Genomic DNA, 18,461 nt, shown 5'->3' on the forward strand with positions numbered 1-18,461 from the left:
ACAACACCTGTCCATAACATCTTTGCATGAATTAACAAGCACCCGAAAACATTAATAATATGTTGTTTTAAGTGATTTGATAAATTTATCTAATATATTATAATTTAATTTGAATCATTGTAATTAATAGGTTAAATCATAATGAATCAGATTATCATAACATATCATTAAATAGTATTATGTCATTTTTAAATTTACATAAATTCTTTCATTTTTATTTAAGATATGATTGAATTATTAAATATGAAAATCTTGTTTTAGAATTTAAAATATTTATGAGATAGGTCTAAAATTTACATATAAAATTTTATTTGGTATGACTTTACTTTACACATTAAATTTAGATTTGGTTCATATTCTTGAACTAACAACATTGTTGCTCCACATTGTTTGTTGTTTATATACTATGTGTTAAAATAATTATATTTTTAATATGAAAATTAATAGTTGTACTTATTTCTAAGAAATGAACGCTTGATATGTATATATTAATTATAGTTAAAGTTTATTTGTATATTTACAACAAATCAAATGTTGTGTATTAAAATTCAGTTGGTAAGACATTATATTTTTTATAAACAAAATTTAATATTAAACTTTGAATATTAAAAGATATAACTACGGACCTCAAATATAAACAGACATATAATCAAAATATATAATAAATTAAAGCTTATATATTACAGATTTAATATTTAGGGTAAACTACATATTTACATAAACTATTATTTTTGTTCCATTTTGTTACTCAGATTTTACTTTTTTTATAAAAAAAAAATTATATTTTATGTTTAGTTTAAGTTTCAATTTGGTAGTTCGTTGTTAACAAATTAACAAAAATGTTGACGTATTTTTTTTCTTCCAATGATGACGTGGTATTATCTTATGGTGACACGTCAATATCACCGTTAAGTTTTTAACGGCGGGATACCAAAATGAAACCTAAACTAAACGTTAGGTTTATTTTTGAAACAAAATAAAGTTTGGTACTAAAACAGAACAAAAATAATCATGTATTAAATATGTAGTTTACCCTAATATTTTTTTAATAATATGAGTTGAATATAAGGTACTATCTGTTTAGAATTTTCTAAAAAAATTGACAATGCACACATGCTATACATAAATAATTGATTGAATTTTAAACTTTTAGAAAAAATAATAATTTTTTTATCACTAAGGCTGCTTGATAAATTCTAACATGTTAAAATCTCAAGTGATAAATGTATTTATAATTTTTACTTCAAAGGGCAACCCACCAGTTAGAACTTAGAAGCCATTACGTAATTGCAAAATTAAAGGAAACGTTGAAATTAACCACAAACTAATCAACCCTCCCTACCTAACCAATCTTTTTAGTAATTCATTTTTCATTAGCTTAATTATTTTCCGTAAAGCAACCATTGAATTCTTTTAACACAAATTAGCACACTCAAAACCTCATATATCACATTATTAATCTTGTAATTCAAGTCCTCAATTTAAGTCTAAAATACCGAATTTTTACTCGTCACTGTATTATAACTAGCCCTACATATTTTAATTTTAGGGCACAAAATTAACTCAAAGTTGGAATCAGCAGCCGATATGGGACCGGCCAGACCTAAAGTTCGGGTGGAGCCACTCACATCACATGTTGGCTAGCATTATCATCACCAATTACATCGGTAGTTAAAACAGGATATAAAGAATTCAACCTACAGTTGCCGAACGAAGTTAGGTAGGGAAAGTTTGTTAGCTCCTTCCCCCCTTTTTTTAATGCAAATATTATTTAATCTCTTTTATTTATAGGATAAACTACACGGGTGGTCACTTGGATTTTCAGTCTATCTTATTTTGATCATCAGTTATGAAAAAAATTAAGTTCTGGTCATTTTTGTTACTACTTAAGTTTGGGTGTCAATTTAGAATTTTTTTTAAAACCTATATTAAACCCACAAAATTAAATAAAAATCATCATTTTTTTTAAGGTTTGAGTGTTCATTTGAAATTCCAAAACAATGAGAAATATTCTTCCAAAAATATGAACAATGTACCTCGAAACTAGTATCATCAAACAACCAACAAAGGAAATCAAAGCATTAAAGGTTGTGTCTTTAAATGAATTTTCATTGATGTTAAATAAACCAATCGAGAAGAAAGAAAAGATAAATATGAACGATTTGGTATTGATCTTACTATGAATAACGACCGATGACGAACGATGATTAACCAACAACGAAGACGAAATGGGTTGACAACTTTCTGCCGAAAAGAACAATAAAGATAACAATCACTTTATCATGTCATTAATGGTTTATCCGTCCAAAGATAAAAAGCAACCGATTCAAAAGGATTAGTGGCAAAATTGATTGTTTTTATAATTCAATTATCAAAATGAAATAACCCTTAAAATTACGTAACTAATGATATATTTTATCGTGTTTATTATGTTTGTTTTTGAAAAATTTTATTTTCCCAACTCTAATGCGAAAGAAGAGTTGGATCTAGACGTGTCTTCTGATAAGTCAATGTGACTGAGATTTATGTGGTTTAAGTTTTTAAACTCTCTTTTCCTTGTGCAGGAAATGACTCGTGAAGCAATGTCCCCTTCCTCGTGATGTATAACCCTTATTTTTTCTTCAGAAGTTATGCAACCCCAAATATTATTTTTTGAAATTAAATTTTAAATTTTTAAAATTAATTGCTAAACTATTTCTTATAATAAATAGTATATTAGATAATTAATTTTTTAATATATTTAGTGAAAGTACGTGTTGATACTTGATGGTAATATTTAGGTTGTGATTGCTATTGATAGTTTATTCCTTTAAATATGGGTTAAAAACTATAATTTGTGATTAATATCGTTTGATTTAGAGAATAAAAAGAGAGAAATAATTGAACAAGAAGGGTTAGGAGTTTCTGTCTTCAATTTTGATTGGGAGATTTTATAGTGTCAGTGTCAATATCAAACCTAAGGTCATGATGTGTAACATCCCAGACATCGGTTAGTGATCAAATTGTGAGATTTTAGAATTCAGTGACTAAATTAGATAAATTAAAAAGTTCAGGGACTTAATTGAAATATTTTGTGTAGGATGAATATTAAAGGAATGAGAGCTGGAAGGGCAAAAAGGTCTTTTAGCAAGGAAATGAATTAAAAATTTAGCCATGGGATTTTATAACACGTGTAAAGGGAGTTTATGGGATATCATCTCCATAAATTTCTCTATTCTTCATCATTCTCTCCTTATTCTTCTTCGTGAGCCATTTAATAAGGTAAGAACTCCGTTAGTTGAATAATTATTGTAAATTAGATATGCTTTAGATTCTTGAAAGGTTAGGAAAACTAAAGGAATGTTTAAAGTAGTTTAAAATCCAAGGTATAGTAAGTTATGGATGATTGAAGGTAATGAGTTTTTAAGTGAAAATTTGAATAAAAGGAAATAAATAAATTTGGAAGCTGGATTTAACTTGTCATAAGCTTGAATAAGAAGTAATAAGTATTAGAACTGAGTTTGGATTATATGGAAAATTTAGTAAGATTCTTAGTTTCAAGAATTTGAATAAGATATTGAAGTTTATAAGGTGTTAAGATGATAAAAGATAGTTAAAGTGATTGTAGTTGAGTTTGGTGGTATGAAAGGAACTTTAAAGGTGGAATTAAATAAAGAGTGGATGATTTTCGGGTGAAAGTAGTCTGTTCTGGGTGGGTGGTATTTGTACCGGATGAGTTGGTACCGATAATACACAACTATTATATGTTATAATATTACGTAAGTATCGATATTGCATGAACAATATCGATACCCTAAGGTCCTTTTAGACAAACATCTTCATGAGGTATCGATACTAAAAGGGGTAGTATCGATACCATGGGTACCAATAGCATAAGGCAGGTATCAATACCATTTTTGAAGTAAGGATTACAAAATTGAAATTGGGTATCGATACTCAAGTACGGTATCGATATCATTATAAGAGAAGTATCGGTACTGTATATTGGGTACCGATACTACTTAATAAGGAAAAATGTGAATTATGTCTTTTAGATAGCTTAAGTTATTAAGGTCGAGTTATAATGTTAAGAATCCTGATAATTGTTATGGAAATCATATTTATGTAGATAACGAGCATAAACAAGTTCTGGGACAGTTGACGAGTAATATTGATCAAGGAAAAGACAAAGAGATATAGGTATTGCTTGAAATAGTGAAGCTAAGTAGAAGATTTATAGTATGATATTGAAATCAGACTTGTGATAAGTCTAGTTCCAACATATTTAATACATGATTGCATAAGTATGAGCATAATCATGAATGTTATGGTGTAAATATGTCTTGATTACATTATATGATATGATGTATGACATGAACTCTTATGATATGCATTATAAGACAATGATCTAAGTGATTATGTATGAGAAGTTTACATGAACTATGTGATAAGAGTTATGAACTTATATGTCTATGAGATATATATAATATGTGAATTGTGAAAAGCCTATGTTATGTAGATGAGAGATATAGATATAGTTGACATGCTAAGAGTCGAGGGTTCTACATGGTCCTCCGGAACATATATGCGGTTCTTTGAAACACATATTTGCTTCTTTGGAATATATATATATATAGTTCTTGAGGAGATTTTTATGTGGTCCTTCGGGACATTTTATATGGCACTTCAGTGCATTTGTACGCGGCACTTCGGTGCATTTCTACGTGGTACTTCGGTGCATTATATACGAGCTGTGGTGACAGTATTTGTGCACAACCTCAATGCACTCACATACCTTAAGTTCTCAGAATTGTATTATGGGCTAATGAAAGAATTCATATGAATTCATATTTGATACTGTGATAAGCTTATGTGTGAAATGCATTATTATGTAAGTTGTATTGAATAATTATATGATTGCATTGCACCTCACCTCATTATAGTATTATTATATATTATGCCTCACTAAGTCGATGACTTAGCGTGTGAGTGTTTCACACGTAGGATCCAAGAAGTTAGATGAGCAAGGATAAGTAGCTGAGATAGCATCACTCCTACAAATATCAGATCAGAAGCAACTTAAACAATAGGTTATTTTATTATGAAAGTTAATGTTGGCATGTAATCAAAAGTTTAAGTTGTATATGCTCTGATTACTTTTGTAAGTTTTTGTATTAAATTGATGTAAATTATTGGATTTCTTAATATAAGTTTATTTTTTATATTATTTTGTACACGTATATTGTTTTAAAAGGCAATGTGATATCTTGAACTCTTATTCTGGTCTGGTACGAGTTGGGGGTGTTACATTTAATGATATAAGAGCTATGGTTTAGCCGATTCTAGGCATAAACCAGAGTCTAGAGTGTCTTTAAAAGTATACATGCTAACAAATAGTGAGAATTTCTGATCTGATATAGTAATAAGTATGTTGTCTTGCTAATAGAATTATATGTTTATTTCTTAGTAGATGTCCAGACACGATAGCTCCCAAAGTGAAGCAGGAGATAATAGGCTAGCTAAGAGTAGTAATTCACCTACTCTGGCTAGGCAAGGTGAAGAACATGCACCTCAAGGAGTGCCTGTGCAAGATTAAGATACTTTCTTTAAAACGTTGGATGCTATTCTGACGCGTCTCCAACCTTCTGCTCCATCATCTCAAAGAATAAATGTGGCAAAGGAGTTAAAAGGATTTAGAGCTCCCGAATTTAAGGGAGAAGTCGAGAAAGGTCCGGTTGTGGTCGACCTCTGGCTTAATGATTTGAAGATCATGTAGGATAGTCTCCACTGCTCAGAAGTAGAGAAGTTAGATAGAGCGGTTTCTTTGTTAAGGGGACAAGCTAGGATATGGTGGATGAATGTCACCATGAGGATGGAAAATGATCAAGTGATTTGGTCTCTATTCTTGAAAGAGTTTAAGCACAAGTATATTGGAGATCAGTTTATCAGGAAAATGAAGCAAGAGTTTATGAATTTGAAGCAGTTGAATCGTATCATATATGAATATGAGTGTGATTTCAATAAGTTGAGTCGTTTGCTGTTGAGTTTTTTCATACAGAAAAAGACGTTTGTGAATGGTTTGTGGAGGGTTTGCGCCATAGATTGAAGGAAATGTTGATAGTATTAAATTTGTCCTCATTCTAGGAGGTGGTTAATCGTGCTAAAGCTCTTGAAATAGCTCAGAATGAAAGGTTTAGGGAATAAAGAGTTCAGACATCCAAGATAACATGTGATTCTTCAATCTCAACACCATCAAAAAAGGGGAAGAGATTCAGGATTCCGACCTTAAGCTAGATCTGAATCAGTGGCATCTTCAGCTAGAGGATCAACTCAGATGAGAGCTAGACAGACGCAATCAGTGGGATATGGTGCTAGGAGATCAAGTCAGGGCCAATCAAGACAGTGTTATCATTGTGGGAAGAATCGCTTTGGGATGTGTCGGATGACCTCCAGAGCATGTTTTCGATTTGGGAATGCCAGACATTTTATCTGATATTGTCCATCAATGGCTGGCGAATCTGCACCATACGAGATAGTTGTTTCTGCATCGCCACGATGACAAGTAAGAGGTAGAGGGAGAAATCAGTCTGAATCATCTACACAACCTGAACTACACTCAACTGTGCGGGTGTATAATATAAGGACAAATGAAGACCGTGATGATCCAGAGATTATAGCAGGTACTTTTCAGTTGTTTGTTAAATTGGTATTAGTATTGATTGATTCAGATTCCACTTATTCATAAATTAGTAGTAAAGTAGTACAGGAGTTGAGAATTCCATTAGAAACTACAAGTAGTGAGGTGATAATGACTAATCTTTTAGGGCATAGTGCTCGGGTAAATAGAGTTTGTAAGGGGTGTCCCATAAGGATTCAGGGAATTGATTTCCCTGCTAATCTGATGGAATTACCCTTTGATGAGTTTGAAGTAATTTTAGGGATGAATTGGTTATATCATTACCATGAAAATATCGATTGTAGACTGAAAAGAGTAACCCTGAGTAGTTCAGAAAGAATAGAAGTGAATGTGATCGGTGAAATATTGAATCATTTAGCAAATGTAATATCGACAATGTTAGTAAGGAAATTGTTTCTCCAGGGATGTCAGGGTTTTTTTTTTGCAAATGTGATTGATAACAGAGCTAAAGAGAAGAGTTTAGAAGAAATTCCAATAGTCAGAGAGTTACTTGATGTATTTCTTGTGGAGTTGCCAGGATTACCTCCAGATAGAGAGGTGGAATTTCAAATAGAAGTGATGCCGGGAACAACCCCCTATTGCTATAGCACCTTATCGTATGGCTCCAAAAGAATTGAAAAAGTTGAAGATTCAATTGCAAGAATTACAAAAGTTGAAGGTTCAATTGCAAGAATTACAAAAGTTGAAGGTTCAATTGCAAGAATTGTTAGAAAATGGATTTATAAGACCAAGTGTGCCACTTTGGGGAGCTCCAGTGTTGAAAAGAATGGTGGTTCAATGTGTCTCTGCATTGATTATCGACAACTCAGCAAGGTGATCATTAAGAATAAGTATCCCCTCCCAATATTTGATGATTTGTTTGATCAGTTAAAGGGAGTTTCAGTATTCTCAAAGATCGACTTACGTTCTGGTTATCATCAGTTGAAGGTTCAGGAGAAAGACATTCCGAAGACAACTTTTAGAACGAGATATGGTCACTATGAGTTCATCGTGATACCATTTGGAATAATAAATGCACCTGCTGCTTTTATGGATCTCATGAATATGATATTCCAACCTTATCTGGACCAGTTTGTAGTTGTTTTTATAGATGGTATATTTGTGTACTCGAAGTTCAATGAAGATCATAATGCACATATGAGGATATTTTTACAAACCCTAAGAGATAAGAAGCTTTATGTCAAATTGTCTAAATACAAGTTTTGGTTAAATGAAGTGACTTCCAAGGGGGGCATGTGATCTCTGTAGATGGAATTCGGGTAGATCCTCAAAAGATAAAAGCTATTTTGGAATGAGAAGTTTCAAAGAATGTGTTTGAAGTTCGGAGTTTCCTTGGGCTTGTTGGTTATTATCGAATATTTGTTAAGAAATTTTTGATGATAGTTCTACCTTTAACAAAATTGATGAGAAAGAATGTATCATTTGTTTGGACTCCCGAATGCCAAGGAATTTTTTACGCATTTAAAATAATTTTAACAGAAGCTCCAGTATTAGTCCAACCCGAATCTGGTAAGAATTTTATGGTTTATAGTGACGTGTCCCATAATGGATTGGGATGTGTATTGATACAATAAGGAAAAGTGGTAGCATATGCATCCAGACAATTGAAACCGGATGAAAAGAACTATCCAACGCATGATTTGGAATTGGCTGTAGTAGTGTTCGCTCTCAAGATTTGGCGCCACTACCTATATGGAGAACGTTATCATCTGTATACGGATCACAAGAGCTTGAAGTATCTGATGACTCAAAAAGAGCTTAATTTAAGGTAAAGAAGATGGGTTGAATTCTTAAAGGATTATGATGTAATAATCGATTTCCATCATGGAAAAGCTAACATGGTAGGAGATGCTTTAAGTAGAAAAATGTTTGCAACTTTACGAGTTTTAGATGTTAGATTATCTTTAAATGGAGATGGTGGTATTTGTGCATAATTAAAGTTTAAACCAACATGGTTGGATCGAATTAAAGAACTGCAAAATAAGGATGACATGTGTTTGAAAAGATTGGAACAAGTAAAGAATAAAGAGAATAAGGATTTCGAAATTAAGTCTGATAAGAATTTGTAGTATAGAGGAAGAGTGGTGATTTCAGATGATGAGGAATTGAAGAAGGATCTATTGACATATGATTATTGCAGTCCATTGACGATGCACCCGGGTGGAAACAAGATGTATATGGATCTGAAGAATCGGTATTAGTGGCCAGGAATGAAAAGAAATATCACCGAATTTGTGTCTAAATGTTTAACATGTCAACAAGTCAAAGCCGAGCATCAAGTTCCATCAGGATTATTGCAACCACTTTCCATTCCTCAGTAGAAGTGGGAACACGTGATGATAGATCATGTTTCGGGGTTACCTCTGACTCCGAACAAAAGAAATTCAATTTGGGTAATCGTTGACCGATTGACCAAGTCAACACATTTCTTACCAGTCATAATTGATTTCTCTATGGAAAAGTATGTTGATTTATATATTAGAGAAATTATTAGATTATATGGAGTGTCTATTTCCATAGTTTCTGACCGAGACCCTCGATTCACCTCGAGATTTTGGAAGTCTTTGCATGGAGCATTGAGAACTCGACTGAATTTTAGTACATCTTTTTACCCTCGGACAGACGGACAATCAGAACGAACTAATCAAATATTGGAAGATATGTTGAGAGCATGTATAATTGAGTTCAAAGGGTTGTGGGAGAAGTATTTATCAATTGTTGAATTCGCTTACAACAATAGTTATCAGTCCAGCATTAAGATGACACCCTATGAAGCATTATATATGAGGAAATATCGTACGTCATTAAACTGGTATGAGCTTAAAGATAAAAATGTTCTTGGCCCAGATAGAAAAAAAAAGTTTGGGAAATTCAGCATAATCTCAAAGTGGCATTCGATCGGCAAAATTCATATTTTGATTTTTAAAGGAAAGAAATTTAATTCGAAGATGGAGATAAAGTTTTGCTGAAGGTATCTCCCTAGAAGAAAGTATTAAGATTTGGTCGGAAAGGAAAATTGAGTCCTAGACTCATCGGGCCATATGAGATTGTTAAGAGAATAAGACCAGTGGCACATCAGTTAGCTTTTCCACTGGAAATGGAGAAAATTCATAAAGTTTTCCATGTGTCCATGCTTCAAAAATATAGGTCTAATCCCTCTCATATTGTTACACTGGAACAAATAGAAGTCCAACCAGATTTGACTTATGAGGAAGAACTAGTGCAAATATTGGCATATGAAGTCAAACAGTTAAGAAATAAAACAATTCCATTGGTTAAAGTTTTATGGATGAATCATAAAGTAGAGGAAGCAATGTGGGAACGTGAAGAAGCCCAAACATCGGGTTAGTGATGAAATTGTGAGATTTTAGAATTCGGTGACTAAATTATATAAATTAAAAAGTTTAGGGACTTTATTGAAATATTTTGTATAGGACAAATATTAAAATGATGAGAGCTGGAAAGGCAAAAATATCTTTTAGCAAGAAAATGAATTAAAAATTTAGCCATGGGATTTTATAACACGTGTAAAGGGAGTTTATGGGATTTATCTCCAGAAATTTCTCTATTCTTCATCATTCTCTCTTTCTTCTTCTCTGTGATCCACTTAATAAGGTAATAACTCCTTTAGTTGAATAATTCTTGTAAATTAGATCTGCTTTAGATTCTTGAAAGGTTAGGAAAACTAAAGGAAGGTTTAAAGTAGTTTAAAATCCAATCTATAATAAGTTATAGATGATTGAAGGTAAGATGTTTTTAAGTGAAAATTTGAATTAGAGGAAATAAATAAATTTGGAAGCTGGATTTGACTTGTCATAAACTTGAATAAGAAGTAATAAGTGTTAGAACTGAGTTTGGATTATATGGAAAATTTAATAAGATTTTTAGTTTCAAGAATTTGAATAAGATATTGAAGTTTATAAGGTGTTAGGATGATAAAAGATAGTTAAAGTGATTGTAGTTGAGTTTGGTGGTATGAAAGGAACTTTAAAGGTGGATGATTTTTGGATGAAATAAGTATGTTCTGGGTAGATGGTATCGGTACCAGATGAGTTGGTACCGATACTACACATATATTATAGGTTATAATATTACGTAAGTATCAATACTGCATGAACAATATCGATATCCTAAGGTTATTTTAGATAAACATCTTCATGAAGGTCGAGTTATAATGTTAAAAATCCTGATAATTATTATGGAAATCATATTTATGTAGATACCAGGCATAAACAAGTTCCGAGACAGTTGACGTGTAATATTGACCATGGAAAAGTTTAAGTTGTATATGCTCTGATTACTTTTGTAAGTTTTTGTATTAAATTGATGTAAATTATTGATTTCTTAATATAAGTTTAATTTTTCTATTATTTTGTACAAGTATATTGTTTTAATAGGCAATGTGACATCTCGGACTTGTATTCGGGTCGGGTACGGGTTGGGGTGTTACATGATGCCTACGGGTGGCTGGTTGAATGGATATGGACACCAAACAATAGATTTAACAATAGATTATATGGGTCAACCAGATGTCATATCAAGAGAAGGTGATTGGTTAAAGAGTATGAGATTTCAAAAACTACAGTCTACTGATGAAATCTTTGGGAGGCCTTCTCTTATTCCTAAGGCTTCGGTTATTGTAGGTTTTGTTTGTAGAAGAGATTTGAAGAAGCTATAACAGTACTAATATATTAATCGATAAATATTGGTTGATTGCAGTGGTAAATACACACTGACTTCTTTAAATAATTTTTTTAAATTTTGAAGATGATATTACCGTAATCGTCCTTCGGGTGGGCCCGGAATTGTGCTTCGACTTAAATAAAAATTAGGTTTATCAGACACCTCAGTTTATTTTCTTACATGATCTGTATCTTACCAAAAATATGTAGAGCTCGGGAGTCGGTTATAGTTAAGGAATGATTAGCACCCTTGTACTACCCTTTCAGTGCTAATTTAATTTCCAGTTGTCTTAATTAAGAAAATTGCAAGTTAAATTAGAAGTAAAATTCCATCCAAATTACTTACCTCCGATCGATTAAAAATTACCCCTAAAAGGTCAAAAAGATTTTAGATTTGTAAAGCAAAAATATTGAATTGGTCAAATGAAAAGATAAAGGTTAAATTATAATACTTTAAACAAAAAAGGAAAAAATACATACATACATACATGCTGAGAAATAAATGGAAATAATGTTAACAGAATGAGAAATAGAAATAAATAGAACAACCACAAATCACACATATTGAAAACACAAAATGATAAAAAGACGAAGTAAAGAAACAAGTCAATTAAGCTAAAAATAAAAAAAATGACAATTACAAAATTAAGTACAAACAAAGACGAAAATCAATTAAATCAAAACAAAAAAAAAATATCGAATCAAAGACTCATAAAATATGACAACCTTTAAAAAATAATTAAATGAAAACATGAATTAAATAAAGGAATGGCCAATTTTAAAAAAATAATAAAATGAGTGGTAAATTTAAGAAGAAAATCGTAATTAAAATCGAATTTAAAGCACGAAATTGATTTTAAAAACAATTTAGGGACCAATGCTGCAATTTGATCCTACCCGCGTGAAAATACGCGGATCCTCGGGGGATCCGAGCGGGTTTTCAGGTCTCTATAAAAACCCTAAAAATCAAAAACACAATTTATTTCTCATTTCTCCCTCAAAATCGATCAAAACGGTTTTTATAAAAAGCTCTGAAACGTTCTTCGCGAATGAAGAACACATGGTCGGTGTTCATAGAGAACCCAGATTCCGACAGTGCTTTGCCTCGCCGATCGTCGTAGATCGGCGCTGGTCGTCGTTCATTGACGGTGAGCCCAAATTTTTTTTGCATCTTTCGAAAGCCCGTTTCTTCCTCTCTTCGAAAATCTCATACGTTCTCGCAAAAAAGCCTCGGGGAGGGCTATATCTGAGAAAGACTTCTCGAAACCCCTCCCCTCGATCATCGACTACTCTTTTTCACCAGGTTTTTTTAATCAAAAAGGAAAAAAAATAAACTCAAACAAACACATGCAAGTGCAAAGCCAAGAAAGGTAAAAAAATTCATCTTTTATTTGCCTTTTCTTTTCGAAAGTTACAAGTGTTCTTTGCTTCGATCTAATCTATTTTTTAGTTTAACTTTACATGCATTTATAGCCTTAGAAAATCCATGATTTGAAGTTAGAATCCTATTTTGATTGTGATTTTGGTTCTCTGTTTTTGATTCCCACAATGGTTTCGAAGTTTTCGGGATGTGGGTTATTGCTACTGGGATGAGGACTCTCCAAGAGTCCTCAGGCTGACCGACGATTCATCCAAGAGACGTGTAGCGTTGAAACCCTACAATCTTGTACATGTAGATTATTGGATTGGTTCAGATCCAACAGATCTGGTGATGCGACGCTGATATCATAAGGGTAAAACCCTAAGATCTTGCATATGTAGATTGTTGGATTGGTTCAGATCCAACGGATTTGATGACGCGATGTTGATATCAAAAATGATAAAACCCTAAATGTGTTTGGGCTCACGTGGATGGGTTTACTTGTTGGGCTCCTCGCTTTAAGCCCCAACATACCCTCATTCTGGACTTGGACTTCTTGTTGGATCGAATAACACAAAGAAAAAAGATAAAATAAAAATATAATAAACCATAATATAATATATAACATATGTAATATAATACTATAAAATAATATATGTACAATATAATATACATATAATATATATATATATATTATATTTTCAACATGTTTTTAAATATATATATATATATATATATTATGTTTTCGAAAAATGTTTTCAAAACTATATATTATATATATTTTCAAAAACTTATATATATATATATATATATATATATATATATATATATATATATATATATATATGTTTTAAAACTATATCATATATGTTTTCAAAAAGGTTTTTAAACTATATATATTATACATATTTTTGAAAAATGCTTTCAAAACTATATATTATACATATTTTCAAAAGCATTTTCAAAACTATGTTTTCAAAAACTATGTATTATATATATTATATGTATAAACCCTGGACGAAAATGAGTGACTACAGATATTATTAAAAAAATAATAAATAAAAATTATAAAAATGAAAGAGTGTGTGACTTTCTTTCGCAGAAAAAACAGTACATAATACCACCTTAAACAAAAGGATACATAAAACCCTAAAAACTAAAAAGGGGGGCTTGAAAACAGAGATCTTAAACTCTTCACTGATACAGATATGGATCCCATAACATTGAATCCGGTACTACCCGACAAACTTGAACAGATAGGAAGAAATAAATGAATGAATGTGAGAAGAAAGGGTGGTTTCGTTCAGCTCCAAACAAAACCCTAAATAAAATATTGTGAGCTGTCAAAGTTGTATTTTGGTAAATGTTTGGAAGCGAATGAAAAATCGCCTAGTTTCGTTTGTCGTGGTTGCCCATGGTTTTCCTTTGCTGAAATGAAATATATTAATGTTTTCTCTTCCAATATATATATAAATGATAAATTATTTTTAAAAAAATTACAAAAGATCAAATGTGTTCGACAATTTCATATTTAATGACGACTAAGGCTTATTGTGACACACTAAACATCAAGAACTGGTCATTATCCATGTTTAACTTCAATGTGATCCAAGTTGTTATGCTTATACATGTTTAGTTTTAGTAATTTTTTCCTTCAAATTAAACATTCAACTACGGACTTGATGCTATTTTGATTGTAAGTTTGCAACTTACATAGATAATTCGCACATACAACATAATTAAATTTGCAGAGGATCTCAACTCTATACTCAGAGGATCCGTTCCAACCTTTAATAAATTATTCACACTACTATATTATTTATTTACATACATGTACACTATAGTGTACTCATGTTAATTACATATTGCTAATCATAATCATATATATGGCAAATGAGAATTTATTAATATTCGAAAAAATAATAATCATATACATCATTTCATTATCTATAAAATTGTATATGGGGTTAAATGAGAATTTAGTAATATGTATTTGAGGTTGCATATATTTTACCCTGCATCTTTGTTATGTGGCAAGCGGTTATATGTACTTCGTTTGCCCTCATACGAACCGATATCTTCTACCCCATTTTCTCTGTTACAGTGTTTGTATGTCAAGGTCGTAGGCTCTTTGTTACAACTTCACATCCTTGGTCAATGTTTGTGTCCATCTTACATTATCTTGACTTGGATCGAGACTATATATATTCATCTTGTCCTCCTTAAAGTAAAACTTCTTTGAGTCAGAGTTTAAGGGTGATTAATTTGGGAATGGGGTTGCATGTACGGGTGTTGTGCTATCTAACTTATTCTTCCTGGCGAGAAAAAAAATTCATGCTCAACGCACCAATTTCTGCGTACAACGAGTGAGGTGGTGGTTAGCGGTGGTCTACATAGTGATAAAAGAAGTGGTTAAGTTGGTGATTTATAATTCATCTCTTCTTATTTAGATAAAAAGTCACTGTATATTTAAAAGTAAGAGATAAAATAGATTCTCTCCTTTATAAGAAAAGAGAGACCCCTTTAAACTAGAAAAAAAATATTATGTTGATATACATGGCACAATTAAAAAGAGAGACGATAATATTCCTCTTACACATTTCATATGCATTGTAAAGGTTTAATTTGTTGATCAAATCAATCTTCTTTAAAGTAGATGAGTTTTTTCGACAGCCGTTGGAACAATCCTATTTTTTTTAAAAAATTATATTATTTTAGATATATTTTTTAAAAATCTTTGATCGATAATCTGTTTTTACTCTCTAGTATTTTATAAATTCACACATCATTCTAATATAAAATTTTGTTTTCGATTCCGAAAATCACCTCTATAAAAAAATATAATTGAAAATAACAAATATGATATCAATGAAGGAAAGTTTCATATTAATAATTAGGATCATGGGAATTGAATCCTGATCATTAACGTCAACTTAAATATCTTTCTATCACCACACTAAGAAGTGGAAAAAAGGATATTATTATTGTCATTATTTCTTAAGAACTAATATTTGAATAACGGATCAAGATTCAGGACCCAGTAGACTGTTAGCTAGCGGTGTTTTGTTATGGCCTATGGGGGAGATTTCCATCAGTTAGTTAACACGTGGCAATATCTGTATCAGACACGTGTAATAATCACATTTCATTTTCAGGTGCTATATAGGGGAACCCCACTTTCGACTTTGCTCCAATTATCTCTAAGCTCTCTATCATTAATATTGCATCCTTTTAGCTCTTGGATTTGTTATATCTTAAGAAAGTTACAATATAAAAGATAAAATGAAACAATCATAAAAAAATACTAATAATTTAAGAGTAATTTTTATAAAAACATTTGTATATTTTAATTTATATAATTATGTTTATTTGAATTTTAATTACAGAGTAATTATGTTTATTTGTGTAAATTAAAATTTAACTAACCTTTATATTAAACAAATTTTCAAAATTAAAATATTATATTATTTTATAGATAAAAAATGTATGAAAGATCTTCACATTAGAAGCATATATATGGTAGAAGGATAATTATATTATTTTGGGTACATAATTATATTATTTTATAGAGTAATTTTGGGTACATAAAAGTTTAGATCAACGGTGACTCTCCTAGTCCAATGTCAGGACATACCTAAAAATCTATTGGAATTTATATAAGAATTTACAAATTGACCACCAAAAGTGACGGTAGTAGGATTCGAACTTGGCCTTATAAACTCAAATTTCTGAATCTCAACCACTTATATCGATACCCATTGGAGTGTACTTAGATATATAACTGTAATTAGATTTTATTAAATTTTGTCGTAAAACAAGTGAGTATATGAATAAATATATTCAAATTTTGGGTTAATTTTAAAAATATCTAAAATATTCGGTGGAAAGTACATTAAAGAAAAAAGCAGATTCCATTTCAAGCTTAGGCCATTTAGGGCTAATACATATATAGCATATAATTTCACACAATAATTGTATAACGAATATTTTATTTCCAATCCATACTCCTACAGTCCCCCTTTTATCTATAAATTCTTCAACTTGGTGAGGCTTTCATTTTCTCAACGCATTCTCTATAGGGGGGGGGGGAGAAAGAGAGATGGAGATTAATGAAGAAGGTTTCTTGGAGGAATTATTAGCTTTAAGAAGAGAGAATTGGGACACAAATCCAACAGAAATGGGTGAGATTTTCTCCAATGGAAGCTGGAACTTTGATTACTTTGATGACCATAAACCTCCATCATCAAGCTTTTTCCCAAGTTACTTCAGCCATGAACTTCCAGTGCCATTTCACCAGGATTTCAGCTACAACTTCAATGAAATCTACTGTCCATTCGTCGAAGAATTCACTACCGATTCATCGAAGAACACGTTCGATACAACCTCTTTTCCGGTTCAAGAAGATTACTCATTGAACATGGTGGAAAAAGAAAAACAAGAGGAAGAATCAGGGCTCCTTGTTGATAAACTTCACGAGATGGATATCAAAGCTACATGCAGAACCGAGCCTGTTCAAATCCAATCACCCAAGCCACCGGTTTTCGACTTCGGGGCACGTTCGGAACCCAAGAATCGAGCTAATAAATCAGAAGGGCAGCCTTCGAAGAATCTAATGGCAGAGAGAAGGAGAAGAAAAAGGCTAAACGATCGCCTTTCGATGTTGAGATCGATCGTGCCTAAGATAAGCAAGGTAAGTTACCTGCAAAATGCAGAATTCAAGTTCTTATTTAGGGTCTAATCTGATTTTATTTCCTATTGTTCTTCCAACAGATGGACCGAACATCGATCCTTGGAGATACTATAGATTATACCAAAGAGCTCTTGGAGAGGATCAAAATGTTGAAGAAAGAGATTGCAACAAGTTCGAACGGGTTAAACAAATATCACATTCTCAAGGTTGAGAAACAGAATGAAATCCTAGTGAGAAATACACCAAAGGTACTTGGATTGATTCTTCTGCAGATGTTTTTAGTACCCGGATCCGGAATCGAGTTCGTAAACATGTTCTTTTTCTTGCAGTTCGATGTCGAAAGACGAAACGGGGATACGAGGATCGAGATTTGTTGCAGAGGGGATCCAGGGTTGTTGTTATCAACTGTGACAACAATGGAAGCATTGGGGATTCAGATTCAACAATGTGTGATTAGCTGTTTCAATGATTTTGCAATGGATGCTTCTTGCTCCGAGGTAATAAAATGGTTGGCAATTTTAATTTTAATTTTCTGAATTAATTAATTGTTTTATCTACGTTTCAGGACTTGGAACAGAGAACATCAATGAGTTGTGATGATATAAAGCAGGCATTGTTTAGAAATGCTGGCTATGCTGGAAGATGTTTGTAAACTCTAGGAACAAAAATTAAGCAACTTTCTGATCAACATTTTATATGTTTCCACAAATTCTCCATTTTTTTACGTAGTCATATTCTACGTGTTCGATAAATCTTTAAATATGAGTATGGAAATAATTATATTAAATAATATTCGTATTCGATACTCAAGCTCGAATTCGACCAAGATTTTTTCTTCGTTCTCTATTATTCAGTGGATAGGAATGTTACAGTGAATTTCTGCAACTAAAACTTTTTATCTCACAAGTAATTGATAGTCATATTTGTAAGATATAGACAAGGGAATCTTGGGTGTTCCTGTTTTTTCCCATCAAAAGATTTGAAGCATGGAACAAAAAGGTAACACGCCATTGTTGACAAAGTAGCCTCATTAGCAGTGGCTAGGTATTGTCC

The 18,461-nt window shown here is 31.8% G+C and overlaps 1 protein-coding gene across 2 annotated transcripts; it reads left to right on the top strand.

Moving 5' to 3' along the window:
• The first annotated feature begins 2,888 nt into the window (after positions 1–2,888).
• On the top strand, positions 2,889–18,100 carry LOC120198599 (transcription factor bHLH93-like). Of its 2 annotated transcripts, XM_039199910.1 has the most exons (5): positions 2,889–2,893; positions 16,810–17,408; positions 17,489–17,656; positions 17,738–17,905; positions 17,974–18,100. In XM_039199910.1, exons 2-5 carry the CDS (start codon positions 16,818–16,820, stop codon positions 18,058–18,060), a joined length of 1,014 nt encoding a protein of 337 aa, XP_039055841.1. In that variant the 5' UTR covers positions 2,889–2,893; positions 16,810–16,817; the 3' UTR covers positions 18,061–18,100. The 2 variants fall into 2 exon arrangements, with proteins under 2 accessions (XP_039055841.1, XP_039055840.1); XM_039199909.1 differs by lacking the exon at positions 2,889–2,893 and having other exon boundaries at positions 16,770–17,408.
• Positions 18,101–18,461: the final 361 nt, after the last annotated feature.

Source organism: Hibiscus syriacus, unplaced genomic scaffold (genome assembly GCF_006381635.1).
Source record: "Hibiscus syriacus cultivar Baekdansim isolate YM2019G1 unplaced genomic scaffold, ASM638163v2 tig00117056_pilon, whole genome shotgun sequence".
Taxonomy (NCBI): domain Eukaryota; kingdom Viridiplantae; phylum Streptophyta; class Magnoliopsida; order Malvales; family Malvaceae; genus Hibiscus; species Hibiscus syriacus.

What these genes read in the sequence shown, in the direction of transcription:
- LOC120198599 (XM_039199910.1), top strand. Translation starts at nt 16,818, where the DNA reads ATGGAGATTAATGAAGAAGGTTTCTTGGAGGAATTATTAGCTTTAAGA. An exon ending in TAGTGAGAAATACACCAAAG is followed by an intron (nt 17,657 to 17,737) that starts GTACTTGGATTG and finishes TTTTTCTTGCAG; the next exon opens with TTCGATGTCGAAAGACGAAA. An exon ending in TGGATGCTTCTTGCTCCGAG is followed by an intron (nt 17,906 to 17,973) that starts GTAATAAAATGG and finishes TCTACGTTTCAG; the next exon opens with GACTTGGAACAGAGAACATC.